The sequence below is a fragment of the Saimiri boliviensis genome, chromosome 12 (assembly GCF_048565385.1).
Source record: "Saimiri boliviensis isolate mSaiBol1 chromosome 12, mSaiBol1.pri, whole genome shotgun sequence".
NCBI classification, from domain to species: Eukaryota; Metazoa; Chordata; class Mammalia; order Primates; family Cebidae; genus Saimiri; species Saimiri boliviensis.
Genome location: NC_133460.1, coordinates 47,379,966 through 47,396,472, shown reverse-complemented (window position 1 = coordinate 47,396,472; position 16,507 = coordinate 47,379,966). Strand labels below are relative to the sequence as shown.

The 16,507-nt window shown below is 39.7% G+C and overlaps 1 protein-coding gene across 7 annotated transcripts in view; it reads left to right on the top strand.

Annotated features, from left to right (window-relative positions):
- Positions 1 to 6,273: 6,273 nt before the first annotated feature.
- Positions 6,274 to 16,507, top strand: part of HERC4 (HECT and RLD domain containing E3 ubiquitin protein ligase 4) — a 147,359-nt gene continuing 137,125 nt past the window's right edge. For 3 of the 7 annotated variants that reach the window (XM_003928678.4, XM_003928679.4, XM_074382303.1), the window contains exons 1-3: positions 6,275 to 6,450; positions 7,931 to 7,961; positions 8,443 to 8,746. In XM_003928678.4, the coding sequence (XP_003928727.1) occupies positions 8,521 to 8,746 (226 nt within the window). In that variant the 5' untranslated portion in view covers positions 6,275 to 6,450; positions 7,931 to 7,961; positions 8,443 to 8,520. The other 4 variants (XM_074382302.1, XM_074382299.1, XM_074382298.1 and 1 more) reach the window with 4 other exon arrangements.

The following is a 16,507-nucleotide window of genomic DNA, read 5'->3' as shown; positions in this document are numbered from 1 at the left end:
ATTCAATACATAACTCGTAAGATCCTCTTGACACTCAATATTTTAAAAATTGGATAGAAGAATTACAACCTTGACTTTAACTATATATAAAAGTGAATATATACTTTGCAAAAAAGGGAAAACTTGATTCATTTGAAGTTCTGTATTTACTTTTAGATTAAGGATATAATTATGCATATCTACACTTTCAACCTCTTCTATTTTTGAAGCAAGTAAGATTTCCCTTATCTACAACTTTTTAAGCCATAAGTCAAATATTTATAGAAATTTTGAAAACAGAGAAAACAATCGCTTCAAATGTCAACTCTAACACAATTTGTAGTATTCTGATATATTTCTTTTTCATCTTTTAAAAACATGGCTACAGACTGGGTGTAGTGGCTCACGCCTGTAATCCCAGCACTTTGGGAGGACAAGGCGGATGAATCACAAGATCAAGAGATCGAGACCATCCTGGCCAACATGATGAAACCCTGTCTCTACTAAAAATACAAAAATTAGCTGGGTGTTGTGGTCCGCACCTGCAGTCCCAGCTACTTGGAAAGGCTGAGGCAGAAGAATCACTCAAACCTGGGGTGCGGAGGCTGCGGTGAGTGGAGATTGTGCCTCTGCACTTCAGCCTGGCAACAATAAGGAGGCCAGGCATGGTGGCTCACACCTGTAATCCAAGCACTTTGGAGGCCAAGGCGGGCGGATTACCTGAGGTCGGGAGTTCAAGACCAGCCTGACCAACATGGTGAAACTGGTCTTTAAAATAAATAAATAAGTAAATAAACAAAAATAAAAACATGGCTACAAGCAGGAAACATACAATTTTGTATTCTATTTTTTTTTTTTTTTTTTTTTTAGACGGAGTTTCGCTCTTGTTACCCAGGCTGGAGTGCAATGGAGTGCAATGGCGCGATCTCGGCTCACTGCAACCTCCGCCTCCTGGCCTCAGGCAATTCTCCTGCCTCAGCCTCCTGAGTAGCTGGGATTACAGGCACGTGCCACCATGCCCAGCTAATTTTTTGTTATTTTTAGTAGAGACGGGGTTTCACCTTGTTGACCAGGATGGTCTCAATCTCTTAACCTCGTGATCCACCCGCCTTGGCCTCCCAAAGTGCTGGGATTACAGGCTTGAGCCACCGCACCCGGCCTTGTATTCTACTTTTAAAAGAAACTTATGAATGTGTCATGTAAATTTTGTAGCAACACAGTCTTTCAAATTGTAATTTTACCAGCCATGCATCAATACACATTTTCCCCTGTTGGAACTTAGGTTGCTTTTTTGTTTGTTTGTTTATTTTTTAATATGGAACTTAGGCTGCTTTTAATTTTTTTTAATTTTTAATTTTTTGTTTTTTGAGTTTCGTTCTTGTTGCCCAGGCTGGAGTGCAATGGTGTGAACTCAGCTCACTGCAACCTCTGCCTCCTGGGTTCAAGTGATTCTCCTGCCTCAGCCTCCTGAGTAGCTGGAATTACAGGTGCGTACCACTATACCCGGCTAATTTTTGTATTTTTAGTAGAGATGGGATCTCACCATGTTGGCCAGGCTGGTCTCAAACTGCTGACCTCAGGACATCTGCCTGCCTAGGCTTCTCAAAGTTCTGGGATTATAGGCATGAGCCATTGTGCCCGGCCGGCTGCTTTTTATTTTTGCTACGGGAAATAACACTACAATAAAAATCTTGTTCATACTTTCATTCACCTGCCCCCATGTTTTTACCTATACTGTTGGAATTGGGAGGGTGTCACATAGTAGATGCTCAATAAACATTTGTTGAGCATATCTTGTATTTCCTTAGGATGGAATACAGAAGTAATATCATACAGGTAAATGATTTAGGGCAACATCTCATAATAAATATTGCTATTATTATGAATTATTATTAAATGAAATTTACTGGCTCTTGAAATTTATTGCCAACTTTATTTATTAAAAGGTTGTGATAATTTACAATGCTGCCAGCACCATTAATTAATTAATTCAAGAAGTGGGTTTTTTGTTTTTCTTTTTTTTTGAGACAGGGTCTTACTCTGTTGCCCAGGCTGGAGTGTAGTGGCATGATCTCTGCTCACTGCAACTCTGTTTCCTTGACTCAAGCAATCCTCCCATCTCAACCTCCTGAGTAGCTACAACCACAGGCTCATGCTACCCCATTCAGCTTTTTGTATTTTTTGTAGCGACGTGATTTCACCATGTTGCCCACACTAGTCTCGAAATCCTGAGCTCAAAGCAATCCACCCATCTTTCTGACCCACTGTGCCTGGCCTCAGAAGTATTTTTTCAGCACTTGGCATGGACCAGAAACTGTTCAAGATCCTGGGGGATAGAGCACTGAACAAAACAGACAAAAATCACTGCCGTTATGAGTTTTCATTCTAATGGAGGAGGTGAAGTTAAATATCTATTTATGTAATATATAAATAGATTGTATATAATTGCTTATTTATCTTCTTAGTTATATATATTTTTATATGATAAGCATAATACAAATTTATGAACTGTATAATAACATGTCAGTTCATTGTAATAGATATGAAGGAAAAGCAAGGAAGATAAGATGATAGGGAGAAAGCTGATGGTTTTTTGAATAGGATGATCAGGGAAATCTGGAGAGGTGACATGAATAGAGACCTGAATGAAGAAAATGAGGCGAGATCCAGCAGGAGCAGTAAAGCTGGATGGAAGGGAGAAAAAGAAAGAGTGGAAGAAGAATGAATACTATTTTTAGACATCTCTCAGCAGTCTGAGTGTTTTTTTTTTTTTTTTTTTTTTGAGACGGAGTTTCGCTCTTGTTACCCAGGCTGGAGTGCAATGGCGCGATCTCGGCTCACCGCAACCTCCACCTCCTAGGTTCAGGCAATTCTCCTGCCACAGCCTCCTGTGTAGCTGGGATTATAGGCACACGCCACCATGCCCAGCTAATTTTTTGTATTTTTAGTAGAGACGGGGTTTCACCATGTTGACCAGGATGGTCTCGATCCCTTGACCTTGTGATCCACCCGCCTCGGCCTCCCAAAGTGCTGGGATTACAGGCTTGAGCCACCGCGCCCGGCCTGAGTGTTTTTTTTTTTGTTTTTGTTTTTTTTTAAATGAAAACAGGTAAAAAAAATTTTACTCTTGTTGTGAACTAAAATTATTTTCTTTCTGTTCCTATGGACTGCATTCACTTACTAGTAGTTGAGGTAAAATAATACCAGTAATAGCAAAAGTTAACATTTACAAAACTCCTACCACATATAAGGCACCGTACATGTTATTTTACTGGCTTCATAACAACCCAGTGATATATGGATTATGAACATAATTATAAAAATTATGGCTGCAATGTAATATTCTGTAAACCAGACCATTAGTAAATGCCTCTGTGTTTGGGAGGATAGACAGACAGAGGTCTGAGGTAGGCTATAGGGTTTAGACTCTGAATTCAGATAAACCAGCACCAGAGATCATACTCACCAATATCTCATGCTGCATTTATGCAACAAATTTACATTATTCTACTAACCCTATGATCCTATACTTGTTTCACCTTAAAGATAACCACAAGCTACTTTCTAAAACCTTGCACCATAGTTTCACAGATTTATAAGGTTAAAGGGAACATGTAGTAATGTCCATTCCACTTTCTACAAGCAAGATCTATCTTTAAAAATATTCCAGATAGATATATGACCAAGTGGAAGAGATAGCTGTCCACTAATTTATGCTCTCCCTTCTACAGCATGGAATAGTACTTGGGAACTCAGACAGAGACTATGCTTCCCAACACCCTTGTTTCTAGGGGTGGAGTGCTCAGACAAGGACTTTAAGAAGCTCACCCTCCTTCCATTTCCTCAGGTCCCTGGAGTTTTCACTCATTAGGAACACTTATTTGGACTGCCAAAAAGGTTTAAAAATACACTTTTATTATATTCAGCCACTCACATTTTAATGTTTATGTATTGTAGCATCAAGTATATATCTTAAAGATATTGAATTCTATAACTTCCTTTTTAATGATATATTCTGAGGCAACAATCTTTAAAGGTAAAAGACCACAAACAAAAATCCTATGAGATGCCCAGTGCAGTGGCTCATGCCTGTAATTCCAGTACTCTGGGAGGCCAAGGTGGGCAGATCACTAGAGCCCAGGAGCCTGGGCAACATGGCAAGACCTAATCTACAAAAAAATGCAAAAACTAGCCAAGTGTGATGGCATGTCTGTAGCCCCAGCTACTTAGGAGGCTGAAGTGAGAGGATCCCTTGAGCTTGGGCCCAGGAGGTATAGATTGCAGTGAGCCGAGATGGGCAAGACCCCGTCTGGGAAAAAAAAAAAAAAAAAAAAAAAAAAAAGCCAACAAGAGCAATGAAGCTCTTTCAAAATATGGCTATTTTTGGTGAACATTCCTATCATTTCTAATGTTGAAATTATGCTTTCCTTGCCTAAGCATCTTGTCATTCTACATTCATTTCTGTAACATACTGTTGTGGGTTAAATTTGGTCCCCCAAAAGATAAGCTGAAGTCCTAACCTTCAGTACCTGTGAATGCGACCATTAATTGGAAATGAGCTCTTTGCAGATGTAATAATGTTAAGATGAGGTCATAATGGATCAGGGTGGGCTCTAATTCAATGTCTGGTGTCTTTATAAAAGAAGGAAATGTGGACACAGACACACAGGGAAAACAAGGTGAAGAGGAATGCTTCTACAGGGATTGTTGACAACCACCAGAAGCTAGCAGACAAGCCTGGAAAAGATTATCTCTCAGAGACAGCAAGAGAGAACCAACTTTGTTTTCACCTTGATTTTGAACTTCTGGCCTTCAGAACTGTGAGACAATAAATTTCTGTTGTTTTAAGCCACCCAATCTGTGTTAATTTGTTATGGCAAGCCTAGGAAACGAATACACACACTTAAACATATTCTAGCACAGACACTTCTTATCTAAAATATGTTTTTCAATAAGAGATAAACAGGCCAGGCGGTGGCTCACGCCTGTAATCCCAGCACTTCAGGAGGCTGAGGCGGGTGGATCACCTGAGATTAGGAGTTTGAGATCAGCCTGGCCAACATGTTGAAATTCTGTCTCTACTAAAAATACAAAAATTAGCCAGGCATGGCGGCACATGCCTGTTGTCCCAGCTATTCAGGAGGCTGAGACGGAGATTGCAGTGAACCGAGATTGCGCCACTGCACTGCCTCCTGGGAGACAGAACAACTCTGAGGGGAAAAAAAGTAAAGAAAAGAAAAAGATGTTCTATTTGTGGAATTTCCTCTAGGTTCTCAATATTCATTCTAGCAATGCCCAACTTATGATTTCAAAAGTGCACTGTTTCAAGTTCTCCTTCTTTTTAAGAGGTTGAGACTGGCCTAGGAGATCCAGCAGGGTCTGCAGCCAAATGTGTCATTTTTCTCTGATAGAATGAGGCCCTGCAATTCAAGCTTATCGTTCAGGGAGAGGGTAGAAAGTGATGGAAGCCAACACTGTAACAGAAACTTGAACTAGTGGTGTTATTAGTTTGAGTAGCTTCAGCTACTGCTATCAATACATCTCACATCCTCAGACTGGCTCCAGCTGAGGCCAGGGGATAAGATAACTCTTTGCCAGTCTTCATTATATTCATAATTGCGATGGTTATTCTGCTATTTTAAAATCTCCTTGGGAAAAGATAGAGTAAAATACTAAGAAGACTAGCAATCATGAGCACAAATACAACCAAACCAAAAAACAAAGTAATGTTCTTCATTAAAAGGCTCTGTGCAGGCCGGGTGCGGTGGCTCAAGCCTGTAATCCCAGCACTTTGGGAGGCCGAGGCGGGTGGATCACGAGGTCGAGAGATCGAGACCATCCTGGTCAACATGGTGAAACCCCGTCTCTACTAAAAATACAAAAAATTAGCTGGGCATGGTGGCGCGTGCCTGTAATCCCAGCTACTCAGGAGGCTGAGGCAGGAGAACTGCTTGAACCCAGGAGGCGGAGGTTGCGGTGAGCCGAGATTGTGCCATTGCACTCCAGCCTGGGTAACAAGAGCGAAACTCCGTCTCAAAAAGAAAAAAAAAAAATGCTCTGTGCACGCCGAAGCATTCTCAAAAACAGTTCACACCTTCTCCATTTGTCTTCGCAAACTCCCAACTCTCCGTAGTTGCCGTTTTCCCTCTAAAAGCAACGCAAAGCTGCAGACTGCGCAGGCGCGAGCGGCGAGGCGCCGTGGGAGAATTCCGGCGCAGGCGCCGGAGCCGGGAAGTGGGCGGGCTCGCGCGCGTGCTCTGCGGTTCACTTCCGGCCAGCCCTTCCCCCGCCTCCCTCGCGTGGCCACCTCCCCCTCTGCCTTCTCCTACCCAGTCTCTTCCCCGAGCCTCCCCACCCCTTGTGCTCTCCGCCCCGCTTGCCCCCAGTTCTTCCCCGCCCGCTCCATCCGGGTCGCTGACGGCTGTCTCTGGACTGGACAGCGGCGGCGTCCGCTTTTCTCTGAGGAACCGGGTAAAGTTTCATAGGGGCCGGGGAGGGGAGCAGCGGAGCAGCGGCACAGACGCCGGAGGTGCCCTGGTGATCGTAGCCACTGGCTGACGGAGGAGGGTCCCAGGAGCCGGAGACCTGCTTCAGCGACCGCGCTGCCTTGCTCTCTGGGGAGGGGCCGCCCCCGGTCGCCTTGGGCTTCTCCTGCCCTGAGGAGCCGGGCGAGTTGTGGCCCCAGTGGGTTCGGGGGCGTGTGACGGCGTTAGGGAGGGGCAGGCCGGGCTGGGCGGATGCAGGCCGGCCCGGCACGGGGCGCTTTCTCAGCGCTTCCTGGGGGTGAGGGGCGTGGGGCGAGGGCAGGGTTGGGGCTCCCTGGCCCCGAGGCTGGAATGTCGCACCTCCCTGGGGACGAGCTTCCCTCAGGTTGAGGCCGCGGGGTGCCAAGCCTCGGCCGCCGGCTTCCGAGGCTGCTGCGAGCGGGCGGTTGCCGTAATTGTCTGCTCGGCCGCGAGGCTGGGTGTTGTATAGATGATTTCTCTTTCTCGGTCCCCGTGAGCTGATCGGGGTGCACGTTCAGGGAGAGACGGGACTAAACTGCTTCTCATGTCCCTACCTGTTGCTGGCGAGAGGACGCCTGTGTCTTAAAGAAAAGGGTGGTTAAACCTCACGCGCTGAAGTCAGGATATTTTCCTGTATTACTCTTATTTTATTTTTTAAATATGGGAAAACAATACAGAACTCTGGGGAGTTACCGAGTTCTGATGCCCCAAAAGAATGAAATCAAACTTCTGTTAATGGATGATGGGTCGTGGAATGGGACACCTCGGGCACTTGCTAGCTGGAACGTAGGAAAATTGAGATTGAAACTTCGCAGGCTCTGTGTAAGGAATGTGGGTGACTGCTACAGAATAAGGCTGACTTCCTGTAATTGTGATATTTAGTAACGCAATGTGTTTATGTAGGTATAGATGAAGTGAACTCTGTTATTTGTGTTTTTCTTTACAAGTGAAGAAATGTTCAATGTACTGGAAAGTTCTACAGATTTCGCCATCAGACTGTCAGTGCCCCAGCCCCCATTCCTATTCTTAAAAAATCAGCAGTTCGAGTTATTTGCCATCCCCCCCTCCCCCCGTCCCCCTCCTCTCCCTGCCAATCTTTAAATAATTGTCTCAGAGGTATGGATAGATATAGATTGCTCACGGGAGAGTTTTTAGTTCCAGTTACCACTTGTAATAAAAGAAGTTGACTTTGGAGACAATTGATACTTAAACTGCATTTTTTTCTGCATTATAATTATGCACATTGATTTAGTTTTAAAATTAAATTAGTGAGGTTGGAATGTTAGTATTTTTATTTGAAAAATGGGTTCTTTGGAGGTGATTTAAGATTATGGTTTGGTAAGAATCCTCATTTTCTTTCTGGCCTATTAAGAATAATTGGAAGAGTCATTTAAATTGTAGAAAATTGCTTTACATTTCCTTTATTGGTTTTATTTCTGTTACAGATAAGAACTTCCATTTTCTGTTGATGTGGAGGTAGGTATTAGAAGGCTTAATTATAGTAGGAGTTGAGGGAGATTGCAAGGTTATATTTCTGCAGTTGGCTAAATTTTTCATTGTGTATATTTGCTTTTTGGGCAGCGGAAAGATGGCGTATTTCTTGCTCCCATTGAAATTATTTAAAGCAAAAAGTAGGAAAAATTGTGATTAATTTCGTCAGGCTACTTATTCCCATTAGTTTAGTCTATCACAAGATAACCAGAAGTCAAAACTAGTTAATATGTTTTAAATTTTGCAAAGGATCATAGAAAGTGACACATTTTCCCTAAAAATTTCTGAATGATACATTAAAAAAAATACAACTGAGTGGCTTTTGAAACTGACTGATACTTATGTAGCATATTATGAAGTATGTTTAATGTTTACTATGTAGCAATTATTGTAGCCTAGCACTTTAAAGAGCAATTATACATCTTTTTTTCTTTGAAGCCATATTAACTTCTTTCTGTCTCCTCAGAAATAGGGTACCTCCAACTTTCCCGGGTTTCAGAAGAGAATTTTTTATTGAAACTGGAAGACCAAAATAATTACAAGCATGTTGTGCTGGGGAAATGCATCCTTTGGACAGCTAGGTTTGGGTGGAATTGATGAAGAAATTGTACTAGAACCCAGAAAAAGTGACTTTTTTATAAATAAAAAGGTCCGAGATGTAGGATGTGGACTTAGACATACTGTGTTTGTTCTGGATGACGGAACCGTGTACACATGTGGATGTAATGATCTAGGACAGCTAGGTCATGAAAAATCCAGAAAGAAACCAGGTAAGTTGAAACATTCTTAAAATTAGCTATTTCTATTAATTATATTATTTTAAATTTGAAGCAACATATAATTTCTATAGTTCTAACTACATGTTTATCAAGCTTTAAAAGCAAAGTATAAGTTAATTATTTACTTTTTGTTTGTATATTTATATGCTTCTAAGTACTTTATGTTGTGTTTTTTTTTTTTTTTTAACTGCTAGCATTATAAAACTTTATTTTGTATGGTGATATAAAACTATAGGGAAAATCAGCCTGCAGTATGTAGATCTTTGGTATAGAGTGTATAGTGTGCAGGTCCTTTTTAATAACTTCTGTTCAGCCACCGTGGATAGATTTTAAATGAATAATTTACTGTGTTTTCTTTACCTTTGGGCGGGCAGGTGAAACCAGATGAAAGCTTTTTACTTTGACTTACTTGCCTAAAATATGTTTTTATTTTTTTTTTTATCCCTGTGTCATTCATAGTATTTTAAATATGTAATTTTATTTGGTTTAGTTGGAAATATCTTTTATTCGCCTAATCTTCTTTCTGTAGTATTGCTAGCTATTAAAGATTTTGTGACTATGAAGTGTCCTGATTTTGTAGTAGTTGTACAAACAAAATTAAATAATTTGTAGGGTAATGAAAATTTTGAGGAATTTGGTCACATTTCATGTTCTGTTTTTCTGGATATTGTATTTTAAAATCAAATATTTCTACAGTTAGGAATATCGTTGTTATGTGAGTTTTGCTTTCAATTATGATAAAAGTTAATGATTTCAGGTGGTAAATTCAGATGAGATGGCAACTATACTGTGTTACAGTTCCTTCTTTTAACTGTAACAACAATGGCACCTCAGTATTTTCTATGGCAGTTATTTTATCAGTTTATTATTTAAGTGGTTTCTGTTGTTAGCCAACTTTGGAGAAATTAATGTAAACTAAGATATTCAGGCATTAAATTAAGGCACATTTCATCCTTCACATCATCTCATGACCATGCCAAACCTTGCTTTTCTAAGTTGCAAATACTGTATAGTTTTCATCCTTCCTTTGTGGCTAAGGTCTTAGTTCATTTTCTTTTGCCTTAATGTGTAATTTGTTTTTATTGGATTTGATAGCGACATTAATAATAATAGATTTTTTTTTTTTTTTGAGACGGAGTCGTTCTGTCACCCAGGCTGGAGTGCAGTGGCGAGATCTCAGCTCACTGCAACCTCTGCCTCCTGGGTTCAAGGGATTCTCCTGCCTCAGCCTCCCGCGTAGCTGGGATTATAGACTCGCGCCACGATGCCCAGCCAATTTTTGTATTTTTAGTAGAGACAGGGTTTCACCTTGTTGGCCAGGCTGGTTTTGAACTCCTGACCTTGTGATCAGCCCTCATTGGCCTCCCAAAGTGCTGGTATTACAGGCGTGAGCCACTGCACCCAGCCAACAATAGATTTTTAATTATTGCAGAACTCAAAGTAAATGACAGCTTTCTTGTACTCTACCTGTCTCAGAATATTTTATGGATTCCTACCAGATTTTCGTAATCTCAGACACTGAGGTGGTCATATTGGTAGAAATGAATGGTAATTTACAAATACACATTTGATGATTGTCTCTGCTCCAGAGACAAATGATGCCCTTTACTATTTTTCCTTAGTTTGGAATGCTGCCTCAGGTTGAGATTTTCATAGTATGGAGGCTGCTGACATTCTTTGTACTTTTAACACACCCCCTAGAAATAACTGAACATCTCTCTATATTACTTTAATAATTTCTGAAAGGCCATTGGGCAAGTAGAAAGTAAAAAGCCAGCACATAGGAATTGCCAGTATACTTACTTATGTCTGCTGAAGTTTAAATTTTTTAAGTGTTGTTGATCACCTGTTCAGTGTCCAAGACAGAGGTAGACACTGTATACTAATAGTATAATGATCATTGTGCCAGGAATGGCTTCCAACTACATAAATGAGATTCTGAGAAACTTAACTAGCTAGAATAGCTTCTTTGTGGTCATGTTGACATTGTGATGATTGCATTGTGACACCTATATCATCATCCTCTTGATTCATCCTGGAAGCATTATTTGGTAACGTAAAGTTGGGGCAGTGGGTTTCCCTAATTTGTGATACCTCTTTAGGATCGCCTCATTGTTGTCCCGATTATGCCACAGTCTATGAAAGAGAAAAGTGAAAGGCATTAACTTTGAGAAACTTAGACTCTGGGTTGAGAGTTAAGGTATACATGAACAACTGGAGAGAATTGGAAATTAGACATGATGTGCTCTGTATTTTGACCCTAGGAAATTTAAATTATGGGAAATATTATGGGATAGAATTAAGATTTCTGGGAGAAAATGAAGGCTTACATTTAATTCTATTGGTGATCACATAAACAGCTAGGAAATAAGTCTGGAGCTGAAATTGCTTAGTTTTATAGAATGGGGTTGTCCTGATGCTGAGAAAAGCTTTTTATTATCAGAAGTTCTAGTTCAGTGATACATTGAAGTGAACCTGGATTTCAGAAGGAAGTGAAAGAAGTTCAAAAAGTTGTAGCTGCTCTGACAGGAACTTCATTTTTTAATCTCAGCCTTAATTGAAGATTTTTTTTTTTTGAGACAGAGTTTCGCTCTTGTTGCCCAGGCTGGAGTGCAGTGGCACTATCTCGCCTCACTGCAACCTCCGCCTCCAGGTTCAACTAATTCTCTTCCTTCAGCGTCCCGAGTAGCTGGGATTATAGGTGCTACCACACCAGCTAATTTTATGTTTTGAGTGGAGGTGGGATTTTACCATGTTGGCCAGGCTGGTCTTGAACTCCTGACTTCAGGTGATCTTCCCACCTTGGCCTTCCAAAATGCTGAAATTACAGGCATGAGCCACTGCACCTGGCCTAATATGTTTTTTAACTAATGTTTTTAACTAAATTTTAAGAATGTTTTTAACTAATTTATATTTGGAATAATTCCTTAGTGATTTAAATGAGTCATTTCCCCAACCTCTTTTTAAAAAAAACTGTGAATTTGAGGACTGGATTAAAAGATAAGTTGTTGGATCTCATTTAATTTATTTTAAAGTCTTCTGGTAATTGAGCAAGTTGGTTGTTTCTAGGACCATTTTATAAACATAGTTCACTTCAAAAGAGTTTTTTTTTTTTTTGGTGGGGGTTGGGGGTGGGGGGTGGAGTCTCACTGTTGCCCAGGCTGGAGTGTAGTAGCACCGTCTTGGCTCACTGCAACCTCCACCTCCCTGGTTCAAGGGATTCTCCTGCCTCAGCCTCCCAAGTAGGTGGGATTACAGGTGCGTGCCACCACACCCTGCTGATTTTTTGTAGATCTCCTGCCCTTGTGATCCGCCCACCTTGACCTCCCAAAGTGCTGGGATTACAGGCGTGAGCCACTGTGCCTGACAGACTTCACAAGAGCTTTAAACTTGTGTCAGAAAGCAGACAGAAAGGAGGAGACTAAGAGTTGTTTTACGTAGATTGGTTTTATACATATACATATTCTGTAACTAATAAGGAATGAAAGAGAAAGAGGTAGGCTTATTAAGGCTAAATTATTTTTGAGAGTCATAATAACCTACTGGAGGACTTGGCCTGACAATGTAATAAATAGATTTAACCTGTGGCCTATTGAAAAGAAGGCGTTCTGTTCTGGACTTTTTAGGAAGCACATAGAAAGATTTAACTGAATGCCTTTATTATGCTAAGGGTGCAGATTATGTCCATGGTCATCTCTGTTGTCTTGTATATGTATATCCTTTTCTGTCACTACTAGCTTTTTCTGAGTTATTTACAGAGAAGTGAATGTCTGTTTCACTTTCATGTGTTTTTTCTTCATAAGAATTTTGAAATACTTTTTAAGCTAATGTCTCACTTTTTAAAATTCATAGCTAACAAATAAATATATTTAATCTTCAGTATGCTAGACCAGTCCATTTAAATGAATTGTTGGTTTTTTTATGGTTTCAAATTCACTTCTGAAGATTTTAAGATAACCTATGGGAAGTATTCTTTTCTTGAAAATATCCTTTTCTTACTGTATTATCTAATCATAAGTATAATTTGGTGACCATGGTCCTAACTATATGTTTTGCACATTGATTTCCATTTGTTTCATGTTAGAAACAGTACTAAACTGTTCTGTGATCATAATTTGTAAATAAAGTGGTGTTCTGTTTAAAAATAAGCCCTGTTATCTAAAAAATAGTTTTTTGTGTTTTACAACATTCTTTCAAATGGAGTATCTCATTTAATTCTCACAACAGTTGTATGTGACTAAGGCAAGTATTATGGTCTCCACTTACAAATGAAGACACTGAGGTTAAACGAGATTAAGAGACTAATAGGGTCACTAGGCTAACACATCTTGAGACCACCCTAAATCTTGTGGTTTTTATCCTTTGTCTCATAGAGCTTTTCCTTTGCTATATTTAGAAGATAGAAGAATATTTGCTCACCTTTGAGGAAGCTGGTTTCCATTAGTATTTTATTGTAAAGAAGATAGAAGAATATTTGCTCACCTTTGAGGAAGCTGGTTTCCATTAGTATTTTATTGTAATCTGAGGGTTTTTTATTTTTTGAGATGGAGTCTTGCTTTGTCGCTCAGGCTGGAGTGCAGTGGCATGATAATAGTTCACTGTAGGCTTGGACTCCTGGCCTCAAGTGATCCTCCTGTGTCAGCTTCCCCAGTAGTTGGGACTACATTTATGTGCCACCATGCCTGGCTGATTTTTTTTTTTTTTTTGAGATGGAGTCTCGCTCTGTCACCCAGGCTGGAGTATAGTGGTGTGATCTCAGCTCATTGCAGCCTCAACCTCCCAGGTTTAAGCGATTCTTCTGCCTCAGCCTCCTGAGTAGCTGGGACTATAGGCGTGTGCTACCACACCTGGCTAATTTTTGTATTTTTAGTAGAGACAGAGTTCACTATGTTGGCCAGGCTGGTCTCGAACTCCTGACCTCAGGTGATTCGCCCACCTCAGCCTCCCAAAGTGCTGGGATTACAGGCGTGAGCCACTGCCCCCAGGCAATTTTTTAATGTTTGGTAGAGATGGGGGTCTCCCTATGTTGCCCAGTATGGTCTTGAACTCTACTCTTCAAGCTATCCTCCTGCCCTGGCTTCTCCAAATTGCTGGGATTTATATGAATGAGCTACTGTGCCAGCCAAGCAAACTCTTTAAAAAATTACTATCTTATAACTAAGTATACAATGAAGACAGCATATTTTATTATGCTTCCCCTTGTGCACAAACTCAGAAAAATCATTTTAAGAACTGATAAGATCGAGAGTTCTATTTTCAAGATGTAATACTGCACCAACACAAACTAAAAAAATTCAAATATGTATAGTGTATTCTTGAATGAAAAATAACTTGATTAGCAGAGCTTATAGGTAAAAGTTTTAATAGTATGATAAAATTTTTGTGGTTTATGTTGAACTCTTTAAAAAGATGATGGGCATTGATTCTGTGTTTTCCATATCCTCTAATGGTAATTTCTACTGTTAAGTCATTCCAATAAAAGCATTTTGGTCACATAGTAGTGATTACTTGGCTTGCCTTTCTTGCTTCTTCATTTTCTGACCTATTCTCTCTCTGTTCATAAAACAAATCTATAAACAAACTGCTCCTTAAAATAGTTTAAATTTAAAAAGTAATATAGGAAAATATGGGAAATAAAATTACTCACTTTAAGGGTGGGTTAAAAATAAAAATACCCGATTATCCCACACATTTCTGATTGAACCAGAGCATGTAAACCAAAGAAGCTCATTGTGTTTTATAACTTGATTTTCACAATACCTTCTAAGGAAGAGAAAGATGTGAATGATAGACTTGAAAAAAGTAATTACTTGGGTCAGAAGTGGAGGCTTGCTTTGAACGCTTTACTTTGAGAAAGGTTAGTGCCCAAGAATCACAGTGTCAAGGGTAGGGAAAAAAATCATAATGCAAACAGATGACTACTGTTAGAGAGATGTATAATAATACTTTACTTTGTGTAGGACCCTACATCTGAGGAATTTCAAGAGCATTACACAATAACTCATGGTTCCTTTCAAAATGCTTGTGACACAATTTGCAAGAATTATCCTCATCTTAGGGGATAAATTTACGGAGAATGACAGCACAAGTTGGTAAGTAACTTGTCAAAACAGCAGGTGACTGGTGAATAGCTGTAAGTTGAATCTGAAAGTTTAAGTCTACCAGTCTCCTACCTTACTCACTAAATTGTGATTATGTTTAGAATTATTTACAGTAATACCTTCTGTTTGAGGCAGATCAAATACTAGTGCACAGATTGTTTCCCTGCCATTCTATTTGATGGCCTATTAAATCATTATTTTAGAGGATGCTTACAGTCCGATACCACTTTGATACTTCATTTTAACTCTGTGTGGTATAAAGGGTATAAACAAATAAACAGAAACTTCCTATGGTAATACCCAGTCTTTTTTTCTGTTATATATTGTATGTATTCCCTTGTCTAACTGCTATGCTCTGCTACAATCCAAGGTCCATAGTAACTGACTTCCAGAATTGATTTGGTGGCTAACCTTGGAACTTGGATTATTTATGTTGTATAAAGTCTGCCATGTAGATACATGCATCTCTCTCTAAGATGCATTGATTTGGTGAATGCTTTATAAAACTCTTAAAACCTACACAGAAGACAAAAATAGCAGTAGATGCCTAATTTGAGCAGTCTAACAAAGGGAAGCTTCTTTAAAGGACATGGAACCAGTGATTTTCTCTTGGGTATGTTAATATTTTTACATGATTAGAAATGAGCCACATACGTTTTTCTTAAAAGATCAATAGTGTTGTAGATATTGGTTTCACATTTTGGGTAGTTACCAGATTCTTGTTGCAGATGGCAGTCTAGGTAGTCTAGTTTCCATTATCTCCTTAGTAAGAATTCTTAGGGTTCCATGTTCCCAATATGTTACACAAATGTAGCACTGTTTTTAAGGCTCATTTCTTACAAAGGCATGTATTTTTAAAACTGCTTTGAAGAAATAAAAATTACTTCCGTATTTCTAGACTATAAAGTGTATCAAGTGGTTGAGATACATATTAAAGAATCTAATAGAGAAGGTGTACTCAAATGTATATATAAGGGTTTATGTGGGCTTGGATACTGTTAGTGGAAAAATAGGTAACTGTAATGAGGAAACTATATTAATGAGCTCATGGTTGATCTCCTTTCTGTTCCCCTGGATTTTTATTTTTCATATTAATAGAATTCAAAAGGCAGTAATTAATTTTAAATCATAGTAAATTGTGATAATTACCTTACATGCAAGAAAAACTTACGCTATGTGTAATTATACAAACATTTATTGGAGTTTGGTTTTTTGAGACATGATCTTGCTGTCACTGGAGTGCAATGGAAAATCATGGTTCACTGCAGCCTTGACCTCCCTGGGCTCAGGAATCATCCTACCTCAGCCTGCTGAGTAGCTGAGCCCACATGTGCATGCCACTATGCACAGCATATTTTTGTATTTTTTGTAGAGACGGGGTTTCCCTCTTTTGCCCAGGCTGCTCTCGAAGCCATCCTCTCACCTCAAGCTCCCAAAGTGCTGGGATTATAGAGATTAACCACCATGCCAGGCTTATTGGATTTTTTTTTTTTTTTAAGGGAAATGTCTTGAATTTTGGTGGCTTATTCTTTAAACTATAATGTTTTATTTGCTTAGGTTTATTCTTTTTTGTTGTTGTTGAGACAGAGTTTTACTTTTGTTGTCCAGGCTGGAGTGCAGTGGCGTGATCTCTGTTTACTGCACTCCGCCT